Here is a 26,340-nt window from a genome sequence, read left to right as displayed (position 1 = left end):
TGAATTCAGACCCTCATGCTTGCATGGCAATCACTCTCTGTGGAGGCATCTCTTCTTCACATCCCTACTGAGACTCATTTTTATTAAAAAAAAAGTTTTCTTATTGGGTCTAAACAGGTATCTCTCTGATGTGTAGCTGTTTCCTCTGAAGTAAAGCATTCTCTCCTGGAGGACAGAGGGAGACTCATAAAACTAAGGAAGCCAATTTAAAAGCTGCAGGAAGTTCCGCACTTATGACTCAAGAAGTTCAAAAAGTTGTAAGATTCATAAGGCTCCTCCACAAGCTAATATAAACAGTAAGCAATTGGCAGGGCAACAGGAAACTCTTCTATGGTGGTACCTTCAGGTTGAGGAAAAGAGCTCAGGGATGCAGTTTTCATGAGCTATCATCCAAGCTTAGGTGGGTTTTTCAGTAGCGCAGCTGGTCAAGAGTTACCCATGCTTCTGTAAGTAAAGTCAATAAATGCACTGTTTCCAAACTGTACTTGAATGTCTTTGATCTGTCATTAGTGTTCTGTGTGGGCAAGTAGATATATGTTCCCACCTCCCCAGGATACTAACCCACCATGGTTTTAATTTAAATGACCTTGACCTTGCTGACAGGGAATGTTGAACACCCTCCTTCAGGCACAGAGAGCTGCTGAACTTTTTCCATTCTGGAGAGCTGCTCACAACTCAGCTTCCTTCTGCAGCATGGACCCATCACCCTGACCACAGAGACATACCACCTCATAAAGGGCTGCCCTCTGGGGCTGAAGAGGCTCCATCCTGTCTGAGACCCTCTACTTGGTTGCTCAGGGCAAGAGGACTAGCCCAGGGTCTGGTAAAGCTTTGGGGACATCTATCTCCAGATGCTGCCAGTGAGGCTCAAGGGGGTCATGGGCTATTTGCTTTTTGTACCCACCTGGGGTCTCTCTCCAAAACAGTGCCCTGAACACCATGGGAATAACTGCTCCTGGGCTTGCAAGTCCCCCAGGAGACAGTCAGACCTGTTGTCGCCCTTCCTGTAGTCTGCAGATGATGCCCAGAGCTGTGACCGTGGATGCAGAGAGGCCAGAAAGCCTCAGGAGAAGGGGATAAAACTTTTAATGGCTCTGGGATTTAGTGGCCATCCACCTCCACCACCTCAAGATCAATATTCTCCCCACAGCCTTCAAGCCTAGAGCTCCCAGTGTGGTCTTAGCCAGAGGTCCTTGATCAAGGGCAGTCTCCCAGATAAAAGCCCCCTTCACTGCGAGCCACTGCCCCATGTGGGGCTGTCCTGTCACTGGCTGTCTGGCCCCCAGCAGGCATGTGGCTGTGTACTCTCCTTCCTGTTCTCTTTGGCTGTCTCTCTGATTCTGCCTTTTCTGCACCAAGAGTCTGGCTGTTGCCAAGGCAGAGGCCTCACTTTGATCGTCCTGGAGATGTAATAGTGGGAGGCAGCTTCTCCATCTTTCGTTTCTCTAATGGTACCCTGTCTGACTTCACTGCCCCACCATCTGGACTTGTGGCTTCAGGGTAAGTGCTTGATGTGGGATAGGATTCTCTGAAATCCCGAAGCAGCTTTATAAGCTTGTGTGAAGTCTTTGATAAGGGTTGATTCTCATAATCTGAGATAGATGGCCACCCCCTTTCTCTGTGTATACATGGAGTAGCTCTGGTGCTCTCCTTTTACATCACTTCTGTCTGTCTGTCTTTCTTGTTTATACCAGAATGAAATATAGGCTGCTTATGTACTGGCTGTACTCCACAGGCCAGGGCGGGGAGGGGGGGGATTCTTGATTCTTTTGTATATCCTTGGTTCTTAAAATAGTGTCTAGGTAGGTGTATTTGTTGAATGAATTCATGTGTAAATAATACATTTTCATCACTTATCAGCCCCATGATTCCTCTCTACTGTGTTCCTCTTCATTTCATTTTGATTTTTGAGACAGGATTTCTCTGCATAGCCCTGGCTCTCCTGGAACTCTGTCTGTAGACATGACTGGCCTCAACCTGGGAGATCCACCTGCCTCTACCTCTGGAGTTCTGGGATTATAGGTATATATCACTACCACCAGGTACTGTATTCTTTTAGCTTGTATTTTTTTTCTAAGAGTCTCACGTAGCCTCCAATTCACTAGGTAGTCACAGATGACCCTGAATTTCTGATCCTCCTGCCTTCATCTCCTGGGCACTTGGGATTATAGGAGTGTACCACCATACTCAGTTTATGAGGTGCTGCAGATCAAACTTATGAATTGAGCCATAAACACCCCCGCTTTGCCCATTTTTGTCCACGCCTTTTCAACATACTGTTGCACGCAGTAGTTCCAACACAGCCTTTTTGGTTGTTTTTTGAATGTTTGTATTTAACTTTATTTCTTTTTAATTGGCTGAGTATTATGGGGCGTATGACTGTACTCCTAGCACTCAGGTAGCTGAGGCAATAACATTGATAGTTTCAAACAAGATTGGAGTACAGAGTGAGACTTGAGTCAAAAAATAGTTAAGAGTGTTTTGTAAAGTAACTACAATTATTTTGTATTCAGCTACAAATGCAAGAGATTTTCACTTCTGCATTTTCACATTTAAAATCACTTTAAATGACAAGTTTTTTGAGACAATATCTCTTTGTGCTCCAACTGGCCTGGAACTCCTTGTGTAGTTCAGGCTAGCCCCAAACATGGGATTATAGGTATGAGCCACCCCACTGGCTTGCTTTTTCTTTTTCTTTTTTGACACAGGGTCTTGCTCTGTAGACATGGCTATTGTAAACTCACTATCTTCCTGCCTCCCCAACCTGAGTGTTGGAATCAAAAGTGTGTGCCACTATACCTGGATCCCATATTATTTTTAAGCCAATGAGTGATAATTGTATGTATGCATTGGATGCAAAGCTGTATTTTAATAAATGTATACATTATAGAATGATTAATCAAGTTCACCAACAAACCCATCACTTTATATACTTATTTTTTCATGATGTGAATGTTTAAAATCTAACATGGGAGTTGGAGACTGGAGAATCGGAAAGTAAAGGTCTTAGAGTATGGGAAAATGCCTGAGTTGGTGAGGTGTCTGCTGTGTGATCATGAAGACCTGAGTTTGATTCCCAGCACCCAGGTGAAAGCCGAGCATGTTGAGCATCTGTAACCCTGGTTAGGAAGAGTGAGGCAGGCAGATCCCTAAAGGTCGATGGCCGGCCAGCTTATCTGAATGGATGAGGTCCAGGTTCAGTGAGATAACCTGTCTCACAAAATAAGGTGAAGAGGGGCCAGTCAGATGGCTCATGGGGTAAAGCACTCAGCATGCAAGCCTGATGGATAACCTGAATTTGATTCTTCCCTGGAACCCACATAAAGTTGGAAGGAGAGAATTGACTCACTAATTGGTTCCATGACTTCCATGTGTTGTAGCACGTGTGGGTCTACAGACACATCACGTACACACATGAACACATAACATTGTACAGGCCTAGTGCAGACACCTGCAGCTGCCATATCACGTCTGCAATGTCTGAATCGTTCTGAACCAGCATTTCACATTTCTTCTCCCCAACTTTTGGCTCTTACTTTCAGCAATTCTAAAATAGATGTTAGTTACTAGAAATTGTAACCAACTGTACTATGCAATAGATTTTTTTCTCTGTTTCCTTGAGACAGGATCTTTTATGTAGTTCTGGTTCCTGGGTCTGGCTATGTAATCCATGCTGGTCTCCAACTCACAAAGATCCACCTGCCTCTGCCTCCTGAGTGCCTCCTAAGTGCCAGGACCCAGCTTATTTAATACATCTTCATTTATCCCTCCTGTCTTCTGAAACTGCCCCTCTGATTACTGTCTCCACATTCCCTCTGGCTCCCCTTTATGTATTCTGAAGTGTGCTCCTCTGCACATCAGTGTACAAGTATTTGTGGAGATGTAGGTTTTACATGTATCCTTTGAGTCACCGTGTTTATTCTTGTTCCATTTACCCCATCATGAATGATGAATGTGGGCTTCTCTTTCCCTCAGAGTTTCCAACTGGGGCTACCGGGTGGCCCAGAGTTTCGTCTTTGCCATCGAGGAGATTAATAGGAGTGCTCACTTGTTGCCCAATGTGACCCTGGGCTTCTCTATTCGAAACTCTGGGGACACAGTGCATGGAGCCCTTCATGAGACAATGAGCTTTCTCACGAGGCAGCAGGAGCCCATCCCCAACTACACATGCCAGCATGGCTCTCCTCAGGCTGCCTTGGTTGGGGACACGCGATCATCCCTGTCTGTCTCCATGGCCAGACTTCTGGGGCTGTACAAGTTTTCCCAGGTGAGTTGCTGAAAGTCTTCTTCCTTCCTGATTGCAGTGCAATCCCTTACTGATGATAGTAAAAATGATGGTAATGGTCACAGTAGTGAGCAGCTCTACTGTGGAGCCAGGTTTCCTGCTAATATTCTCCACGTCCAACATGGTTCTCGTACATGTATAGACAGTTTAGAGAGAACTATCATCCTACTGCATTGAGGAGGAAACTACATTTTTTTTTATTAAATATATACATTTTAAACATTTTAGTGGTTTGAAAGAAAATGGCTCCCAAACGGAATGCCACTATTAAGATGTAGCTTTGTTGGAGTAGGTGTGGCCTTGTTGGAGGAAGTGTGTCACTATGGAGGTGGGTTTTGACGTCTTCTATGTTCAAGTTACTGCTAGTGTGGACAGTGCACTTTCTGTTGCATGTGGATCAAGATGCAGAATTCTCAGCTCCTATTCCAGCAACATGTATGCCTACATTCTGCCATGTCCTGGCATGATGATTATGGACTAAACCTCTGAAGCTGTAAGCCACCCAGTAAAATATTTTCCTTTATAGGAGTTGCCATGGTCATGGTGTCTCTTCACAGCAATAGAAACCCTAACTAAGACAAAGATTTACTTTTTTTTTTAATGTGTATTAGTATTTTGCCTTCATGTATAAATGTATGTGTACATGTGTGCCTGGTGCCCATGGAAGTCAGAAGAGGGCACTGGATTCCCTTGAAGTTGAGTTACAGAATGCCATGAGGGTGCTGGGAATTGGACCCAGGTCCTCTGAAAGAGCAGCAATACTGTTAACCACTGAGCCATCTCTCTAGCTTATTAGTTATTATTATTATTATTATTATTATTATTATTATTATTTTTTTTGTGTGTGTGTGTGCCACAGTGCCCATGTGGAGGTCTGAAAACAACTTTTCTTCTCTTCTTCTATCATGTAGGTTCCGGGTATTAAGCTTAGGTTTCCAGGCTTGGAGGCAAACACCTTAACCTGAGGAGACATTTTTCCAGCTCTCTCACACCCACACAAAACCCCCCAAACCAAAAAACAAACAAAGGAGCAAAAGCAAAAACCTCCACCCTAAACAACTTATCAGTAAAGCTTGCCCAACTGTAGGTACTAGAGCTGGGATTTGAGTCTAGGCAATTGGGCTCATGCCACTTGCTCCCATCTACCCCCTAGATGTTCCCTGTAGCCCAGCCATCAATGCCATTCCCACAATGGAGACCGTATCTGACAATCATCTCTTCAGTTCATAGTTTTAAGAGGAAACTTGAGGATAATTTCTCCATTTAAGGTGAACAACTCAGTGATTTTTATCTAAGCATGATTACCACAGTTGATTTGAGAATATTTTCATCTTCCTGAAAAGAGCCACCCCTCTCAACCCATTGGCTACCACATCCCATGATTCCTACTCTGAAGCAACCTCTAATCTACTTTCTGTCTCTGTGGATTTGGCTTTTCTGATCATTTCACATGACTGGACTCCCACTATGTGTGTATATCCAGACTGGCCTCTTTCACTGAGCATTCCTTCAAGGCTCATTCATGTTGTAGCGTGTGCCAGCATGCATTTCACTCTATCAACATTTATAATCCTTTGTATGCAAAGACTGTGTTTTGCTTATCCATTTATCAGTTCATATACCTTCGATTATGAAATACACTCATGTGTTTGAAGACTTAACCCCCCCTCCCCTGGCCATGGGCTTGTGTTAGAAGGTTTTGCAACCTTTAGGAGCTTGGCCAGTGGAGATGGGCCTTAGGGTTAAATATGGTCTCTCTTTCTGTATGTTCCCTGCTTCCTGTTCCACAAAGAATGAGGATTCCCAGGTCCATATCTACCTCCATGGCACCATCTGCTGCTGTGTGTACACCGCCACATGGATTGTACTTTTTCAAACTGTGAGCCTAAAGCTTCCTCACTAAAGTTGCTTCTTGTCAGTTATTTCTCTCACACCAATGAGCAATCACTACTAGAGCTGGTTCCTCTTTAGGGCTCTCATGTGTGCTGTTTCTATGAATATTTGAATATAGGTTTTTATAAATGTCCGTATAATTTTGGTTATCATAGGAATGTAGATAAAATTGCTGGGTCAAATGGCAATTCTGTTGAGCTATTTAACCAATCACTAAACTGTTAATTAGCTTTTCCTTGCTGTGACAGACATACCTGAGAGAAACAGCTTAAGAGAGGAAAGATTTATTCTGACTTAGTTTCTGAAGCTTCACACTTTTGTGATCTGATACCATTGTTTCTGGGCCTGTGGTAATCCAGAGCTTCATGGCAGAAGTGTGCAGTGGGACAGACACCCCAGTGGTCAGGAAGCAGAGAGACATAGGGTGTGGGAGACACACTACATCCACCAGGACACAGCTCCAGAGATCTGGTTCCTCCCACCTACTTTCCATGGGGTCTATAAAATGCCACCACTATGACTCCATTAAAGGACTAACCATTGATCAGGACAGAGCCCTGAGGATCCAGTCACTTCCTAGAAGCTCATCTACAGGAAACCAAGTCCCCACATGTGAATCTTCTGGTAACATCTCAGATTCAAACCATAATAGTCACTTCAAGAACTGGGATGTGGCTCTGTTGCTAGAGCACTTGCCTAGCACACACAAGGCCCTGGTTCTAAACTCTAGTATTCTTATAATATAGCAGTTGGAAGGTGGAAACAGGAGGATCCAGTGTGCCTTGTTATCCTTCGCTATATAGTGAGATTGAGGCTAGCCTTGGCTAATTGAAACCCCTTCTCAATATATATATATATATATGTATATATATTACATATTATAATATATATGTGTATAAATATACACACATGTATATATACATATACACAAATGTATATATACACACACGTATATATACATACATACACAAATGTATATGTATATTCATGCCTCACATTAACATAAGTATTGTATGAAGATTCTGATTTAAATCCATTTGCTTTTTGCTGTGAAGTCTCTAAATTTGAGTAAATTCCAGTCTCTTTGAATGTCTCACATTTGTTAATTTTTTTTTTTTTTTTGCAAGATGGGCTTTCCCCTGTCCTTTGAAACTGGATGGTGTAATCCACAGAATAATATTCAAGGACTTACCTATCACCACTTTTGGGTAGATTCTCACTAAAGTGCTTCTGAACTTGAGGTTTCTGTAAAGTTTGTAATTTTGTTTCTTGAGATACAGAGTCTTACCCTGAAGACCTAGGTGGCTTAGAACTCACTATGTAGAACAGACTGGCCTTGAAATTGCAGATACATTCTCATGCCTCAGCCTCCCAAATGTTACATTACAGGTGTGTTTCACCATGCCCCGCTGTAAGGCAGGATTATTTGTTTCTTTGAAATTCTGGCATATTTAATGTTTGTGTATATATTTCCATGAGTATGTGCTTCTGTGTGTGTGTGCAAGTGTGTGAACCTTTTCATAGGTGTGGGGGCCACCTGGTGACCTCCTTTATCATTCTCCACCTATCACCCCCCCATTTTTTAAAACTAGGCCATTCTCTTTTTATTTAAAAAATTTCCATAAAATATGTTTTAATCATATTCTTTCCCCTCTCCCAATTACTCCCAGACCTTCCCACTTCCTTACCCACCCAACTTCATGATGCATACTCTCTCTCTGTCTCTCTCTTTCTCTCCCTCCCTCTATCTTAGTCTTTCACTCTGTCCCTCTCTCTTACCCCATCCCTCTCCCCTTCTCCCTCTTTGTCTCTCCCTCTCAAAAACAATGAAAACACAAACAAAAATTAATGACAAAACCCAGCAAATCAAAATGAACCAAAATTCCCCCACAAAACAAACAAACAAACTTGAAGTCTATTTTGCATTGGTAACTACTTCTAGGCATGGGTCCTATGCTGCATTGTAGTTGTTGTACCCAGTGAGATGCCATTTTAGAAAGCTAAATCCCTTTCCCAGTAGGTATCAATTGCAAATAGTTTCTTGGTTAGCAGTGGGACTTTGATTTCCACCTCCCTTTCTTGGAGCTGGGACTTTGTCTGGTTTGAGCCTATTGAGATCCTGTGCCTGCTGTCACAGTCTCTGAGTTCATATGTGTATCAGTTCTGTTGTGTCTGGAAGATGCTGCATCCTTGGAGTCATTCATCACTTCTGCTTTTATAATCTTTCCACCTCTTCTTCCACATGGATCCCTGAGCGTTGAGGGGAGGGACTTGATGAAGACATCCCATTTATGACTGAGTACTCCAAAGACTCTCACTGTCTGCATATCTTTCAGTTGTGGATCTCTGTTAATTACCAAGAAAGAAGATGCTTCTCTAATGAGGTTTGAGCAAGGCACTGATCTGTGAATGTAGCAATATGTCATTAGGAGTCATTGTATTGCCATGTTTCTTTAGCAGAATAACAATAGTAGATTTTCTCCCAGGTCCTATGACTTGTCTAGCCTCAAATTCTTGGCCACTTTAATGTCAGGTTGGATTCTATCTCATGGAATGGGCCTCAAATCCAATAAAAAAGTAGTTGGTTACTTCCCTAACATTCTTGCCACTATTGCACCAGTATATCTTATAGGCAGGTTGCTGTTGTTGGACACAGGGTTTGTAGCTGGGTGGTAGTGTTGATTACTTTCACCTCCAGTAATGTGGAGTACTTTGCAGAGCCACAAATGCTAGTCAGTAGGGGGTGAAGCTTCTAGCTGGGCTCCAGCTCGATTTCTCCAGTGTTTGATGACATAAGTAAGCAGTATGTTCAGCAATAGAGCCTTACCATCAGGTTGTGGAGGATAAACAATGGCCTTAGGAATAGTCTATGATGTTTAGGAGATTCTATGGGACCTCTTTGGCCAAATACTCAACAAGATGTAGCTCATTCCTGGCACTGGAAGGTTTTTAAAAATTAATTAATTAATTATTTTTACATTCTGGCTGCAGCCATCCCTCCTTCCTCTTCCCCTCCTCCCTCCTCTCTTCTCTCCTCTGTCCCCTTAATCCACTACTCCTTTGTAATCAGTCAGAAAGGGGCAGGCCTCCCATGGGCTTCAGCAAAGCATGGCATATCAAGATGCCTTAAGACCAAGCACCTCTCCCTGTATTCAGGCTCGGCCAGGCAACCAGCATGAGGAATAGGTTCCCAAGAGCCAGCCAAAGCACTTGCTCCCTCTGCTCCCATTGCCAGGAGTCCCACATATAGACCAAACTACACAATTGTCACATATATGCAGAGGGCCTAGCTGGGTCCCATGCAGGCTCCCTGGCTATTGGTTCAAACTTTGTGAGTTCCCATGAGCCAGGCTAGTGGTTTCTGTGGGTTTTCCTGCAATGTTCCTGACCCCCTCTTTCCTACAGTCCCTCTTCCCTCTCCTCAGCAGGACTCCCCAGCCCAATGTTTGGCTATGGGTCTCTGAATCTGTGTCCGTCAGTCACTGGATGAAGGCTCTTCGATGACAATTGGGGTAGTCACCAATCTAATCACAGGGGATGGTCAGTTCAGGCTGTGCATCCACTGCTGCTAGGAGTCTTAGCTGGGGCCACCTTATAGAGTCGTGCAAGTTTCCCTTGCCTCAGGCTTCTACTTGACTCCATAAGGCCCCCATTTCCATGTCATCTCTCTCAGCACTGTCCCCCTCCAACCACCCCACAACCCGACCCCTCAAGTTCCCAAGCCGACCCATCCCCAGTCCACCTAGGAGATCTCCTCTATTTCCCCTTCTCACAGAGATCCATGCATCTCGCCTTGGGCTGTCCTTGTTACCTAGCATCTCTGGGTCTGTGGATTGTAACATGGTTATCTTTTACTTTACACTTAAGGTCCACTTATGAGTGAGTATCATGTTTGTCTTTCTGGGCCTGCTATCCCCCCCTTTTTAACTTTTATTTTTCTCCCATACGTTATATCCTGACTGTAGCTCCCTCTCCCTTCACTCCTCCCAGTCTCCCCGCACCTCCCACCTCCCCGAGATCAACTCTTCCTTTGTTTCCCTTTAAAAAAAGAAAGAAAGAGCAGATATCCTCCCAGGGATATTCAGTGAACATGGCCTAACATGATATAATAAGACTGGGCACAAATCTTCATATCATGGCTGGATGAGATAATGTAGTAGGTAGGAAAAGGTTCCCAAGTATAGGCAAAGTCAGAGACACCCCCACTCCCATTGTCGGGAATCCCACAAGAACATCAAGCTATACAACTGTAAGGTATATGCAGAGAAGCTATCTCAGACACATACAGGGTCTATATTTGTTGCTTCAGTCTTTGTGAGCTCCTATGAGCCCTGCTTAGTTGATTCAAAGGCCTGTTGTTCTCATGGTGCTCTTGACCCCTCTGGCTCCTACACTCTTTCTTCCTCCTCTTCTGCTGGGTTCCTCTTGCTCTGACTGGTGTGTGGCTGTGGGTCTCTGCATAAGCTGCTATCAGAAGCTAGGTAACACCCTTCTGATGACAATTGGGCTAGGCACTGATATATGACTATAGCAGAATATCATTAGGAATCATTTCATTGATTTTTTTTGCCAGTTGTGTTTGATTCTGTCCTGGGTCTCTGGGCTGTTCTGCCTCTGGTTCCTGGCCATACAGGCAATGTGACTCTCTTTCTCTCTCTCTCAGTGTGGGTCACAAGAAGGACCAGTCATGGGTTGGCCACTCCAATAAGTTCTGTGCTACCATTGCCCCAGCACATCTTGCAGGCAGTGCAGAGTGTACGTTGAAGGTTTTATGACTAGGTTGATGTCCCAGTCCCGTTGCCAAGAGCCTTGCTTGGTTATAGCAGATAGCCAGTTTGGGCTCTGTATCCCCCATTACTGGGAGACTTTGCTAGGAAAAACAAAAAACTCAGGATACCTAAAACAATCCTGTTAAATAAAAGAACATCAGGAGGTATCAACACCTCTGATTTCAAGCTGTACTACAGAGCTATAGTAATAATAACCTCATGGCATAAAACCAGACAGGTTAATTAATGGAATCTAATTGAAGACATAGATGTAAATCTACACACCTATGGACACCTGATTTTTGATAAAGAAACCAGAAATATACAATGGTAAAAAGAACCCATCTTCAACAAACTGTGCTGGTGTAACTGGATGTTAGCATGTAGAAGAATGCAAATTGATCCATATCTATTACCCTGCACAAAACTCAAGTACAAGCTGGGCATCAGTGGTGCACACCTTTAATCCCAGCACTTGGGAGGCAGAGTCAGGTGAATCTCAGTGAGTTTGAGGTCAGCCTGGTCTACGGAGCGAGATCCAGGATAGGCACCAAAACTACACAGAGAAACCCTGTCTTGAAAAATCAAAACAACAACAAAACAAAAACAAAACCCCCAAACAAAACAAAACAAAACAAAACAAAAAACCCTCAAGTACAAGTGGATCAAAGACCTCAACATAAAAACAAAATACACTGAACCTAGTAGAAGAGAAAGAGGGGAATAGTCTTGAATGCATAGTCTTGGCACAGGAGATAACTTCCTGAACAGAACACCAATAGCATAGGCACTAAGAACAACTATCTGTAAATGGGACCCCATGAAACTGAGAAGCTTCTGTAAGGCAAAGGACACTATCAATAGAAAAACTGGCAGACTGCAGAATGGGAAAATATTTCTACCAACCCCACATCCAACAGAGGCCTAATATCCAAAATATATAAATACCCAATTAAAAATGGGGTGGAGATTGAAACAGAATATTCTCAACAGAGGAACCTTAAGTGACTGAGAAACACTTAAAGAAATGTTCAACAACCTTACTCATCAAGAAATGCGAATCAAAACTATTTTGAGATTCTATCTTACACCTGTCAGAATGGCTAAGCTCAATAACAAAAGTGACAGCTCATGCTGGTGAGGATGTGGAAAAAGGGGAATACCCCACCACTGCTGGTGGGAGTGCAAACTTGTATAGTCATTTTGGAAATCAATATGGCAGTTTGTCACAAAATTGTGAATTGATCTCCTCAAGTCCCAGCTATAACCCTCATGGGCATATACCCAAAGGATGCCCCATCGTACCACAAGGGTACTTATTCAACTATATTAATAGCAGCATTATTTGTAATAGCCAGAGACTGGAAACAATGTAGATGTCTAACAACTGAAGAATAGATACAGAAAATGTGATACATTACACAATGGAGTATTACTCAGTTGTTGAAAACAATGACATCATGAAATTTGCAGGCAAATGGATGAAACTGGAAAAAAATGTTTCTGAGTGAGGTAACCCAGACCCACAAAGACAAACATGGTATGTACTCACAAGTGGTCATTAGCTGTTAAGTAAAGGATAATCATGCTACAATCCACAGACCCAGAGAAGCTAAGCAACAAGGAGGGCTCAACGGGGGATGTACGGATCTCCCTTGGAAGGGGATATGGAATAGATTTTTCAGTGGACTGGGGATAGGTGGGGACGGGAACAAGAGGAATCAGTCCTTTCATGAAAATTCTTCATATTTTTTATTTAAATATACATTTATGTGTATTTGAATATGTCTGTGTAGGAGGAAGCCTGAAGAGGGTATCAGATTTCCTGGAGCTGGAGCTACAGGCAGATGTAAGCCATTTGATGTGGGTGCTGGGAATTGATCTTAGGTCCTGTGCAAGAACAACAAGGGCTCTAAACTGCTGAGCCGTGTCTCTATCCCTCTCCTTCCCACATTTAAACCCACATTAAATCATCAGCCCATGCTTAAGACTATATCTCATCCACTCTTCTATCCTGGATCTTCCTTGACAGGTCAGTTACTCATCCTCACTACCCAGCCTCAGTGACAAGATCCAGTTCCCATCTTTCCTGCGGACCCTGAGTAGTGACCTCACATCCTCCCTTGCAGTGACCCAGCTGATAATTCACTTTCAGTGGTCCTGGGTGATCATTTTGTCCCATGATGATGAATATGGGCAGCAGGCCAGCTCTCTGGCCACTCAGGAGCTTAGCCCAGCTGGTGTGTGCATTGAGGTCATCCTCCATGTTCCTTCCCATGAGTCCCTGGGGAAAATTAAAGAGATTGTCCAGACGATGCAAAAATCTACAGCTAGGGTTGTTCTGGTTTTCCTAAGCAATGCAAATTTCCAGCTCATCCTGTATGGCTTACTGGATGTCCCTGTCTCAGGCCATGTCTGGGTTAGCAAGGACACTCTACACATGGCTCTTGCCCTGACCATTCCAGGCATTTCCCAGGTATTGCACAGCACCTTTGGTCTTCTGTATCACAGCAGCAGGGCAATTGGCTTCCCTGAGTTCCTTGCTCACCTGCGGCCCAGCCATACCCCAGAAGACATGTTTATAAAGAAGTTCTGGGAGTTCACCTTTGATTGTACATGGCCCCACCAGAGCAGCACAATGACAGAGGGTGTCCAGTTGTGCTCAGGGAATGAGAGTCTGAAAAACAAGCAGCATCCTTTCCCAGAAGTGAGTAAAATTGATGCTGCTTACACAGCTGTCTACAGTATTGCTTATGCCCTGCAAGACATGATAACCCATGGGCACCAGCATGGGAAAGTTACAGACTCTCAGGACTTTCAGCCCTGGCAGGTGAGAGAGGCATGTGTGGAGTGGGTGATTCAGGTATGTTTGGGGAAGAGGACATTGGTTCCAACTAAGCTATAGAAGTGAAGCTGACTGCATGCTTCAGCAAGGATGCCTCATACTTGCAACTTAGAGGAATCTTAGAAGGAACAGTGGACAAGGATTCCATGCTATGTGTGTGATCTCAGATGAGTTCTGTCCATGTGGTTTGCCTAACTTAGCAAATACAGGATGCCTAGTAAAATTAATATTTCACATAACAGTAAATAGATTTTTTTAGTGTCACAAATTTAAGCTTTGGTAAACAGTTGATGACTTTTAGCATAGGCATGCTGCAAATCAGAATTTCAAACAGATATCCAATGCCATTTATTTGTTTTTCATTTTTTGGTATATGGTACATGTATGTGGGCACATGTATGTGAGCATGGAGACACATGTGGTGGGGAGCACACTTGTGTGTACAACATGTGGGAAGGTCTGAGGATGATGAATCACCTTTCAATCCTCTTCTATTTTGCTTTGGGGCAGGGTCTTTCACTCAATCCCAGAACTTGTTGTTGTGTGTAGTATTGCTAGCCAGCTTGGTCTGGGAATCTCCTTACTTGCATCTTTTTGGGGATGTAAGTAGAGATTGGCTGCTACATCCACCCGACATTTACATGGGTTCTGGGGATTTGAAGTCTGATTCTCAAGCATTTATGACCAGTGCTTTAATCATGAAGCCATCTCCCAAGTCCTAACTTATTATTGTGTTTTAAAATATTAGTGATGAATTCATATACATATATAGTGCATTTTGGTATTCTTGGCACGAGTCCGTCCATCTATCTATCTATCTATCTATCTATCTATCTATCTATCTATCTATCTATCTATCTAATCTTCTCAAATCCATTCAATTTAGCATATGCCCAGATCTGTAAGGGGCCCCTCTGTAAACCAATTGTTTCATGGTGAGATGATCAGTGGTGGACAAGGAACAGGTACATTTTCACCACTTTCACTCAAATGACCTGAGTCTCTACTGTGTGCCTGGTGAAGGTACCTGTGGTTGTAACCAGATAGACAGTAATGGAAGTTGACTTTTTGTCTGAGAGTGACAGATTAAAAATTACAAGAGGCCAGACTTTCTTGGTCATGCCTGTCATTTGGGCAGGTTGGGGCCATAGAATCCTGAAGTCAAGGCTAACCTGCACTACAATGCAAGATCCTGTCACAAAATTAAAATATGTGTTGAGATATCTGTGTGTATTTTATGAAGATGTAAAGTAGACAAAGGAGTGAGGAGTGAGTAAAGGAGGGAAGTGAAAAGCTGAAAGAGTTCTCTTTGTGTGGAAATACGTGAGTTCCAGACAATAGGATGAGAAGTCTCACCATGGCTAGAAGTGCTAGCATTGCAGATGGCAGGGACAGCATGTGTCAAGACCCTAGAATGAAGACAAATAGAAGAGCAACATGGGCGGGACTGATGAATAATGGGAGACTGGTTGGAGTGAATGGGTGGTCTAGGTGGGCTGGGGAAGTCTGTGGAAGTCCTGCTAGGATTTGGAGTCTACTGAGTGTGATGGGAAGCCTGAGGACAGTAGTGCACAGCCAAATGAGACCCTGGAGCAGGAACCACATTGTCATGTTTTTGGGTTTAATTTTAAGGCTGTTGCACATGTACACATGCATGCACGCGCGCACACACACACACACACACACACACACACACACACACACACACACACAGAGTATCAGGTTTAAAATTATCTGGATTAATTATTACGAATTATTATTTATTAAATCTAGAATGTTTTTGTTAGTCTGAAAATATCACAGGTTCTTGATCTCTGTTATGCCTAATGGGTCCAGTCCTTGGATGAAGTGGCACTCAATCACTTCAGAGACCATTGGCATGTGGTAATTTGGATAAAACACCTGACTAGTTCTTGCTAAGGTACAATGTCTCCCTTCTGTTTTCAGCTGCTTCATACTCTTAGGAAGGTGCACTTTAAGACTCCTGATGGAAGCGATATTATGTTTGATGCCAATGGAGATTTGGTAACAAAATTTGACATTTTCCAAGGGCAGAAGACCCCTGAGGGTGTATTCCCTTTGGTTCATATAGGCGTGATAGACCCTCAAGTCTCTCCGGGGAGCAAAATGATGGTCCATTTGATGGAGGATGTTCATGTGAGTTGCTTGAATGCAGAGATGACTCTTGTCTGAGTGTGTTAAAGTGACAGGGGAAAATCCAAGTCCATGATTCCTCATCTCCATTTGTGCATGAAGTAGATGTAGCCCTAGATTGGGCCAGTCAGGTATAGCTGGATATGCTGTTTACCTCCTAAGAGATCTTTCTCTTGATGGTCTTGATTCACCAGCGAAAATGAAAATATAAAAGCTGGGATCAGGAGATGGCTCAGTGGTTAAAGTGTTTTGTATGTAAGTACAAGAACCAGACTTTGGATCTCCAGAACACTTGTACATGATGAGTGGGCAGTGTGGCCCACCTGTAATTTCAGTCTTGGAAGGTGGAGACAAAGAGATGCATAAAGCTAACCGGCTAGTAAGACTAGCCATAACAGTAAACTCTGGGTTTTACTTTGAGCCTCTGCCTCAATGAGCATAGTGAAAATGCAGTTGAGGATGATTCTCAACATTAACCTTGGGCCTCCACATGTACTTGTTCATACATGAACATGATCCCTCATGAATGTACAAGTGGAAAACAAATATTTATACCATACGCACACATAAACATGGAGGAAGAAAAGAATATACTAGACTCACTAATAGAATGAGAATCTGCAGCTGGTACTCACTTGGGAGTATTTTCATTGTCTTTGTTCGGGACCTGACCTGATCTGAGAGGTAGACGATACTGATCCACTAAGTTAAACACTTTCCCATGGTCTATCTGGGACGTGGACTCAACAGACAGTTTATCTGCTGTGTTAGCTTCTTTTCCCCACTATGAGCAATACCTGATAAACAGTTCAAAGAGAGGAAAGGTGTTTATTGCCTCCTGGTTTGAGAGCTCTGAGTTCAGACGCATCCTTTGCTTTGGGTGTGTGTGGTTGCGGCAGTATGTCATGCATGGCAGCAGGCATGTGTGGTGGAAAAGATTGCTCAATTCATGGGTGCCAGGAAGTAGGGAGGTGGGGAACTAGATATTTTAGATAGGTAAACAAGTTACGTCTTACCTGGGCATACTCTCTGTGACCCACTTCTGCCATCTAGGTCCTACTTCCATTTCCACCATCTACAATAAATCATCAAGTTAGGAGTCCATTGAAAAAAAATCCATTCATTAGGTGAGAGGCATCAAGATCCAATCATTCTTCAACAACCTACCATCTAGCAACTTGTGCTCCAACTCATGAGACTTTGGGAAATATTTGAGATTCAAACACTGTCATTTATTAACACAATTAAAAGCAGTGTTGAGATAGATATATCTATGTGTGGAGTGTGGTACATAGAAATGCCCCAGATCCCCGTCCTGTGCCAGTGAAGAAAGAGTCCCCTCCTATGCAGCTTGATCTAACTTTGTTCTGGTGGCATCTCCAGTCAATGGTGTCCTTAAGGTTTTCCACATGAGAATGAGATTCCCATTTTTGGATTTCTCAAGCATGAATGACACATGCTATGTGTTCCAAGGACTTCTTTGAAGAACCTTTCATTGGCCTTGATCATGGGAGGGTTTTCTGCTGTCTTCTGTTGTGGCAGCGATGTCAGCATGCCACACTTCCATCTTCCTAATCCTTGCCTGGAGGCAGAGCTCCACTAAGAAAAACTGAGTCATCCTTGGCAGGTCCAAGGTAAAGGAGAGGATGATTAAGTGTGGTGTGAAAATGTGTGTGTGTGTGTTGAGGGAGTCAGTACTTGTAATTTTTCTCTTATTGAAGCTGGATGATACTTTATTATTAGATTTTTAAGTGAAACACATCAGGGCAGTCAAACTGTAAATCTCAACAACTTCACAGAGGTAGATGGAGAAAAGTAAGAGAGATCATCATGTCTTCTGAGTTAGGCATGGAGGCCAGCAGGCAGCCACAAGGCTGCTGGAAGCTTCAGTTAAAGAAATAGAAAGCCAAGAGCATCAAGGAAAGCATGTCCAGGATATGGAGAGTATGTAAAAGAAAGAAAGAGTTAAAAATATGGAAAAAGGAAAAATCCTCTTTTCTGAGTAACTGAGTTGAGCAGGCTGACTTGACAGTACTTCATGGCGGCACTTCTATAATGTCTGCTGATACAATGCTACTTCAAGTTTTATTTTGCATGTTTTCTAGCATGTATATTTGTGTAGTATGTGCATGCTGGTGCCTGGGGAGGCTATAAGAGGGCATTGGGCCGGGCGGTGGTGGCACACGCCTTTAATCCCAGCACTCGGGAGGCAGAGCCAGGCGGATCTCAGTGAGTTCGAGGCCAGCAGGCGCAAAGCTACACAGAGAAACCCTGTCTCGAAAAACCAAAAAAAAAAAAAAAAAAAAAAAGAGGGCATTGGAACCTCTGGAACTGGAGTTACAGTGTGAACTGATATATGTATGCTGGGATCTGAACCCTGCTCCTCTGGAAGAGCAGACTGTACTCTGAACCACTGAACCTTCTCTCCTGCCCCCATGCATTCAATAGTTGATGTAGGAGCCCCAGAGACTGGGAAAGAAAACACATCACAATATTTAGCTATGTTTTTGAATCCCTTAGCGATGCAAGCCAGATGTAGCCCTTCCTCTATTTCATTCAAAGGTATATCTCCAATCTGGCATCTGATAGGATAGACAGGTTTTCTGAAAGGCATCTCATCTAGTGTTCTGCGAGGCAACTGTTCTGTTCTGGTTCTCAGGCTGAGGTCAAGCATCTGTATTCCTGGAGAGTCCCTGTTGACACTATGCTCACTGTTGCTAGGTGCCCAGCTCTGTCTGCAGTGAAAGCTGCCTTCCAGGGTTCAGCCAAGTGCCCAGGCTGGGAGTCCCCCACTGCTGTTTTGATTGCAGTCCCTGCCCTGAGGGACAGTTTGCAGACCAAAGAGGTAAGGACATGTGGAGCTGGAATCTGAGGGTCAAGAGGGCACTGTGAGCCTCCTGTATTTGTCCATTGTCTTTGTTACTGTCCTACTGCTGTGAAGAGACACCGTGACCAAGGCAGGTTCTAAAAGAAAAGCATTTAACTGGGGGCTTCCTTAGAGTATCAAAGGGTAAGTCCATGACCATCACGGCAGGAAGCCTGGTATGAGGCAGGCAGCCATGGTGCTTCAGCAGTAGCTGAGATCTTACCTTCTGATCTACAGGTACCAGGCAGGCTCAGAGGTGGAGGGTGGGCCTGGTGTGGTAGTTTGAACTTTCAAAGGCCACCCCCCCCCATAGACACCCCTCATCCAACAATGCTACACCTACCAATCCATCCCAACAGTCCACCAACTAGGAACCAAACATTCAAATATATGAGACGGTGTGTAGGCTATTCTAAGTCAAACCTCCACACCCATCCACTGACGGATATGTGGATATTACACAGTCTTTGCTTTTCTGTGTAACACCAGCCAGAATTTTAGACTTATAGTTGTTCTCAAGTAAATGCTTTATTGAGACAGACAAGTGTATGGATCATAATTGGAGTGCATAATGAATTCTTCTCTAGAAAACACTGTACATACTTTGCCCCGATCAAGAAAGATGGCATATGCTACTTAGACAAGATTCTAATGGTTCTGTAATCAGAACCCTGGCTTTTGCTGACACTGATGAATTTCACTGGCTTTTGAAAACTTTTGTAAGTGGAATTGCATGGTAGATGTTCTTTTGTGATTTCTTTCCTCCTCTGTATTAGTGGGATTCATTCTAGAAGTTGAATGGCAGCAGACCACCACATCCCACACTGTTTGAGCTTCAGAACATATTCCTTTACCATTCTGAAAGCTGGAAATATAAAGCAAGTTGACTTTAGGGTTGGTTTGGTATGTGGTCTCACTCCTGCCCTGGCAGAGTCATCTCCTAAGTGTGTGTTTTCATTTTGTCTTATTTGTGTGTGTGTGTCTTGCTTTTTTTTGACTTGTTGGGTTTATAAACACTGTCTCATCCTGCAGCTCTGGTTGATTTTTAACTCCTCATGTTGCCCAGTCTGCTCCCAAACTGATAGAAATCTACTGGCCTCTGCTCCTCAAGTGCTGAGACTAAAGTCATGCGCTGCCAGCCCCAGCCCCAACTCCCCTTTCTTATTAGGATAACAGCCCTGTTGTAATAAGGGTCTACCCTGGTGACCTCATTTAAACCTTATTATATCATCTCCAGTTTACTCATGACAAAATATATCCCATTTTGAGGTGCTTAGGGACAGGAATTCAACAAATGAAATTTGTGGGCACAGCTAAGGCTAAAACATTTGTTAATATGATAAGTTACTGATACTCTTAGAAAGAAATGAACCATTAAAAACTCACATAAGAGGCCAGGTGTGGTGGCACATTCCTATAATCTCAGCACTCAGGAGGCAGAGACAGGAGGGACTTTGGGAATTTTGGTCTGCCAGTATAGTCAACTCAGTGATGTCCAGGTTCAGCGAGAGATCCTGTCTTAAAACCTAAGGTGAAAAGGGGGCTGAGGAGATGCCTCAACAGTTAGGAACACCCACATGGTGGCTCACAAACCCATGTACCTCCAGTTTCAGGGGAACTGATGGCAAATTCCGAGTTCTGCAGGCACCAGGCATGCACATGATTTCCATACCTAGGTATAGACAAAACAGTCAAGAAGTAAAATAAAATAAGGAATTACAAAATAATAAGCTTCAGAGTCTGGTGAAATGGTTCACCAGTTAAAGTATTCCCTGTCAACCCTGACAGTGTGAGTTCAGTTCCTGGGACCCGCATGGAGGAAGGTGAGCACCAAATTCCTGACAGTTGTCCTGACCTCCACGTGCACACCTTGGCATGTCTGAGTCCATGCACACATACACGCACCAAAATATACAAATAAGTTTGATTAGAAAAATAAGGAAGGGGAAGTGGTTGAGGAATAATATCTGATGATGATGTCTGGTCTTGAAAAGTATGTATATCCACTTACATACATTTGCGCACACCCAAACCTGCACACACACAAACTCACACAATTTAGTATAGTGGTACAGGCCTCTAATCACAGCACTTGAGAGGATGTGGAAGGAGGCTTAGGAGTTGGTGGTCATCCTCTGCTACTCAACAAGTTGAAGGCCAGCCTGAGTTACAAGAGACACTGTTTGAAGACAGAAACAAAATCCTCACATAAAACAGATACAGACTGTGCAGGTTTTTCTTTTGTGTCTCTTCCTCTAATATCAGCCATTCCAGCCCTGGTCACCAGGAGTAATTCATAAATACATGACTTGATGGAAAGGCTGTAAGAGCACTTAGTGCTAGGGATGCCTTCCTTCAGAGCTGGTGTAGTTCATTTAGTGTTGCAGAAATGGTGTCTGTGTGTCTCCCATAGACATGAAGAGCTGTCTTCTGTGCCCCAAGGAGCAGTACTCGAGCCACACGAGAGACCGTTGCCTGCCCAGGACAGAAATCTTCCTGGCCTTTGAGGAACCTCTGGGATTCATGCTGGCTTTGGTGGCACTCTTCCTGGCTGGTCTGGCTGTCCTGGTTCTGGGAGTGTTCCTGAAGCACAGAGACAGCCCTGTGGTCAGGGCAAACAACAGAAGTCTCAGCTACTTACTCCTGCTCTCTCTTTGCCTCTGTGCCCTGTGTGCCTTGCTGTTCCTTGGGCGACCCAGTGTCTTTACGTGCCTCCTCCGTCAGACCACCTTTGCTGTGGTGTTCACGGTGGCCGTTTCCTCTGTTCTGGCCAAGACTCTCACAGTGGTCCTGGCCTTCAGGGTCACCAGGCCAGGGGACAGGATCCGGGTATGCCTGAGCCCTGGGGCTTCCACCTCAGTGGTCCTTATTGCTTCCTTCATGCAGGTTGTTCTTTGTGGGGTCTGGCTGGCCACCTCCCCACCATTCCCAGACAGGGATATGGTCTCAGAGTCCCAGCACATTGTCATCCAGTGCCAGGAGGGTTCTGGCACCATCTTCTTCTGTGTGCTGGGCTACTTGGGTTTCCTGGCAGTGGGTACCTTCTCTGTGGCCTTTCTGGCCAGGGGCCTGCCAGATGTCTTCAATGAGACTAAGTTCCTGACCTTCAGCATGCTGCTCTTCTGCAGTGTCTGGATAGCCTTCCTGCCCCTGTACCACAGTGCCCGGGGCAAGTCCACTGTGGCTGTAGAGATCTTCTCTATCCTGGCCTCCACTGCTGGCCTTCTGGGTGGCATCTTCATCCCCAAGTGCTACATCATCTTGCTGAAACCAGAGAGGAACACCCCTACCTGGCTAAGGCAAGGCCACCAGGCACATCAGGAGAGGCAGAGTGAGATGCTCCAGAGAAGGTGTCTCCCCAGATCCACACCACAAACCTTTATGACCTATTCCTCGGGGAAGTCACCTGGACCACTCTTGTGATTTTTGTCTCACTGTTTTTGTGTGGATCAAAAGGTATTTAAAAGACATATCAAGATTAAAGTGAGATACTTTAAACAAAGCACCTGTGACTATTACTTGATAGTGGCCACATAGATGATAATTTACTATTATTCTCTATGTATTGGTAAAATTGATCACAATTGAGACAGTTAGAAAGGGGAGCTGACAAGATGGCTCAATGAACTTGGCAACCTGGGTTTGATATAGACCCATATTTTGGAAGGAGAGAGTTGACATCACTAAGTTGCTGTGTTACCTCTGCTTTCTACCGGAAGCACACCCTATCTGCGTACACACAAAATATAAATGTAAATTATGAAAAGGGTGATGAAGTGATGATGATGTCAAGTGTTGCTGAGGGTGTGAGGAGTTGACAGGCTGATCATTGATCTCTCCTTTTTGTTTTGAGATCATCAGTAGTGGGGATTGAACCTTTCATTGCCAGTTCCTTCACAGACTTACCATGTGATTTAGCAATCTCACTCACACGTCTGCAAGGACTGTAAATGAACCTTCAAGGAAGCATTATTTAGGCACTAAAAGTTGAAACACTCAAAATATTTATCAGTTTATGAATGTTTGGTATGACTTACTCATCCCTAGGACGTTATTTGGCAATAAGAAATAAATATAAGGGCTGGAGACATGGCTCAGAGGTTAAGAGTACTGGCTGCTTGCTCTTCCCAAGTCCTGAGTTCAATTTCCAGCAACCACATGGTGGTTCACAACCATCTATAGAGAGATCTGGTGCCCTCTTCTGGCATGCAGGCATACATACACTATATACATAATAAATAAACAAATCTTAAAAAAAGAAATAAATGTAAAAGATATAGAATAATGTTTAATATGTGGTTAAATACTAAGAATTTTATAGTGATTTAAGGAAGCTAGATAAAGAACATTATATATTTTAATATTTCAATCTATGAAGAAGCAAACCCAGAAAGACATATATTAGAATAGTGTTTTCTTGAGGTTTCTGGAGGGGACATTGGAGGTGAGGCGTGTAGACTAAAGGGTGCAGTATTTCTTTCTTGGGCATTGAAGGTCTGAAATTTGTTTGGTGGGGCTGTAGACGTGGCTCAGTGGTTCAAAGCACTCACTCCTCCTCCAAAGGATCCAGTTTGGTTGCCAAAACCCATGTCAGGCAGCTCACAAGTCATTAATTAAAAAATGACTTGGTAATGATTGTAAGACTCCACCAATAAGCTAAATACCACTAAATTGTCATCTTCTTTTATTTACTTATTTGGGACAGGCTTTTCCACATCAACCAGGCTGGCTTCAAACTTGTAGAAATCTTCCTGCTTCAGTGTCCTGAGTGTTGGGATTTTAGATGTATTCCTACACCTGGATAGTTGCATAAAGAAAATGTAGATGGATGAATTGTACTCTATGTGAATTATGTCTCAATAAAGTTTGTTTTAAAAAAGAATTACCCATCAATTTCAGAGTGTGAATTTCCATTATTTCCTGAAGTCTAAGAAGAGATCAAGTAGGCTTTATCCCAGAGATGTATGGAGGGCTCAATATATGAAAACTGTAAGTGTAATACACTGTATAAACAAACTGAAAGAAAAAACTCCACATGACCATCTCATAAGGTGCTGAAAAAGCCTTTGACAAAATACAACACCCCTTCATGGTAAAGATCTTGGAGAGATCAGGAATAAAAGTAACATAGCTAAACATAATAAAGGCAATTTACAGCAAGCCAACAGCCAACATCAAATTGAATGGAGAGCAACTCAAAGCAATCCACTAAAATCAGGAACAAGACAAGGCTCTCCACTCTCCTCATATCTATTCTATATAGTACTCAAAGTTCTAGGTAGAGTAATAAGATAGCAAAAGGAGATCAAAGGGATACAAATTGGAAAGGAGTAAGTCAAACTTTCCCTATTTGCAGATGATATGATAGTATACATGAGTCCCCAAAATTCTGCCAGGGCACTCCTACAGCTGATAAACACCTTCAGCAATGTGGTAGGATACCAGATTAACTAAAAAAAAATTAGTAACCCTCCTATATACAAATGATAAATGGGCTGAGAAAGAAATTAGAGAAATATCACTCTTTACAATAGTGACAAATAATATCAGATACCTTGGAATAACTCTAACTAAGCAAGTGAAAGACCTGTATGACAAGAACTTTAAGTCTTTAAAGATAGAAATGGAAGAAGATATCAGAAAATGACAAGTTCTCCCATGCTCATGGAAGGGTAGAATCAACATAACAAAAATGACAATCTTACAAAAAGCAACCTACAGATTCAGTGCAACCCCCATCAAAATCCCAACACAATTCTTCACAGACCTGGAAAGAACAAGACTCAAGTTTATATGAAAAACAAAAAACCCAGGATATCCAAAATAATTTCGAATAATAAAGCCACCTCTGGAGACATCACCATGCCTGACCTCAAGGTCTACTATAGACTATAGTAATAAAAACAGGTTGGTATTGGCATAAAAATTGACATGTGGACCAAAGGAATCTAAATGAATACCCTGACATTAATCCGCATATCTATAAACACCTGATTTTCAACAAAGAAGCCAAAATGGTACAATGGTAAAAAGAAAGCATCTTCAACAAATGGTGCTGGCAGAACTGGATGTCAACATGTAGAAGATTGCAAATAGATCTGCATATATCAGCATGTAGAAAACTGAAGTCCAAGTGGATTCAAGACTTCAATATAAATCCAGTTACACTGAACCTGATAGAAGAGAAAGTGGGATGTAGCTCTGAATGCATTGGTACAGGAGACCACTTCCTAAATAAAACACCAGTAGCACAGACACTGAGAACAACAATCAATAAATGAGACCTTCTGAAACTGAGAAGCTTCTATAAGGCAAAAGACATGGTCAATAAGACAAAATGACAGACTACAGAAAAGGAAAAGATCTTCACCAATCCCACATCTGATAGAGGGATGATCTCCAAAATATATAAAGAACTCAAGAAACTAGACATCAAAATAACAAACAATCCAATGAAAAAATGGGCTACAGAAGTAAACAGAATTCTCAACAGAATGTCAAATGACTGAAAGACATTTAAGGAATTGCTCAACATCCTTAGTCATCAGGGAAATGTAATCAAAAGACTCTGAGATACCATCTTACACCTGTGAGAATGGCTAAGAACAGAAACACTGAAGACAGCTTATGTTGGAGAGGATGTGGAGTAAGGGGAACACTCCTCCATTATTGGTGGGAGTTCAAACTTATACAGCCACTTTAGAAATTAGTATGGTGGTTTCTCAGGAAATTGGGACTCAATCTACCTCAGGACCCAAATGATACCACTCTTGGGCATATATACCCAAGGAATGCTCCATCTTACCACATGGACACTTGCTGAAGTATGTTCATAGTAGCATTATTTGTATGGTTGTAGGATACAGCCTAGATGCCCCTCAACCAAAGAGTGGATAAAGAAAATGTGGTAGGTACATTTACACAATGGAGTGCTACTCAGCAGTAAAATACTATGTCATCATGAAATTTGCAGGCAAATGGTTGGAACAAGAAAATATCCTGAGTGAGGTAACCCAGACTCAGAAAGACAAATATGGTATGTACTCACTCATAAGTGGATACTAGAAGTAAAGCAAAGGATAATCAGCCTACAATCCACAGCTCCAGAGAAGATAGGTAACAACGAGGACCCTAAGTGGGACACATAGAACACCCTGGGATTGGGAAATAGATGAGATCTCCTGAGTAAACTGTGGCTGAGGGGAGCAATGGAGTGTAGGAGGTGGTGGATGTGAGCATGAAGGAATGGGATTGTCTAGCTGGAACGTGGGCAGAGTGTGAGAGCAATGAAGGAGATTTCTTGATAGAGGGAGCCATCACTGGAATAGGAGAAACCTTCTGCTAGGGAAATTCCCAGAAATCCACAGGGATGACTAAAGTTTGATTGCTAGCAGTGGTGGAGGGGGTGCCTGAGTTGGCCTATCCAGGTGATTAGATTGGTGAATACTCTGTCATCATAGAGCCTTCATCCAGTAACTGATGGAAACAGATGCAGAGAGCCACGGCCAACCACCTGGCCAAACTCTGA

The 26,340-nt window shown here is 43.1% G+C and overlaps 1 protein-coding gene across 2 annotated transcripts; it reads left to right on the top strand.

Annotated features, from left to right (window-relative positions):
* Positions 1–1,181: 1,181 nt before the first annotated feature.
* Positions 1,182–23,637, top strand: LOC128124784 (vomeronasal type-2 receptor 26-like). 2 transcript variants are annotated; one of them, XM_052761433.1, is made up of 6 exons: positions 1,182–1,500; positions 3,976–4,267; positions 12,980–13,777; positions 15,740–15,949; positions 18,668–18,791; positions 21,226–23,637. In XM_052761433.1, the coding sequence occupies exons 1-6, from the start codon at positions 1,292–1,294 to the stop codon at positions 22,233–22,235; spliced, it is 2,643 nt and encodes an 880-aa protein (XP_052617393.1). In that variant the 5' UTR covers positions 1,182–1,291; the 3' UTR covers positions 22,236–23,637. The 2 variants fall into 2 exon arrangements, with proteins under 2 accessions (XP_052617393.1, XP_052617392.1); XM_052761432.1 differs by having other exon boundaries at positions 15,740–15,979.
* Positions 23,638–26,340: the final 2,703 nt, after the last annotated feature.

This window comes from Peromyscus californicus, unplaced genomic scaffold (assembly GCF_007827085.1).
Source record: "Peromyscus californicus insignis strain IS unplaced genomic scaffold, ASM782708v3 Scaffold_4__1_contigs__length_199733344, whole genome shotgun sequence".
Lineage (NCBI taxonomy): Eukaryota > Metazoa > Chordata > Mammalia > Rodentia > Cricetidae > Peromyscus > Peromyscus californicus.
The sequence above is the reverse complement of the archived record's forward strand: the minus strand, read 5'-3'. Positions and strand labels throughout refer to the sequence as shown.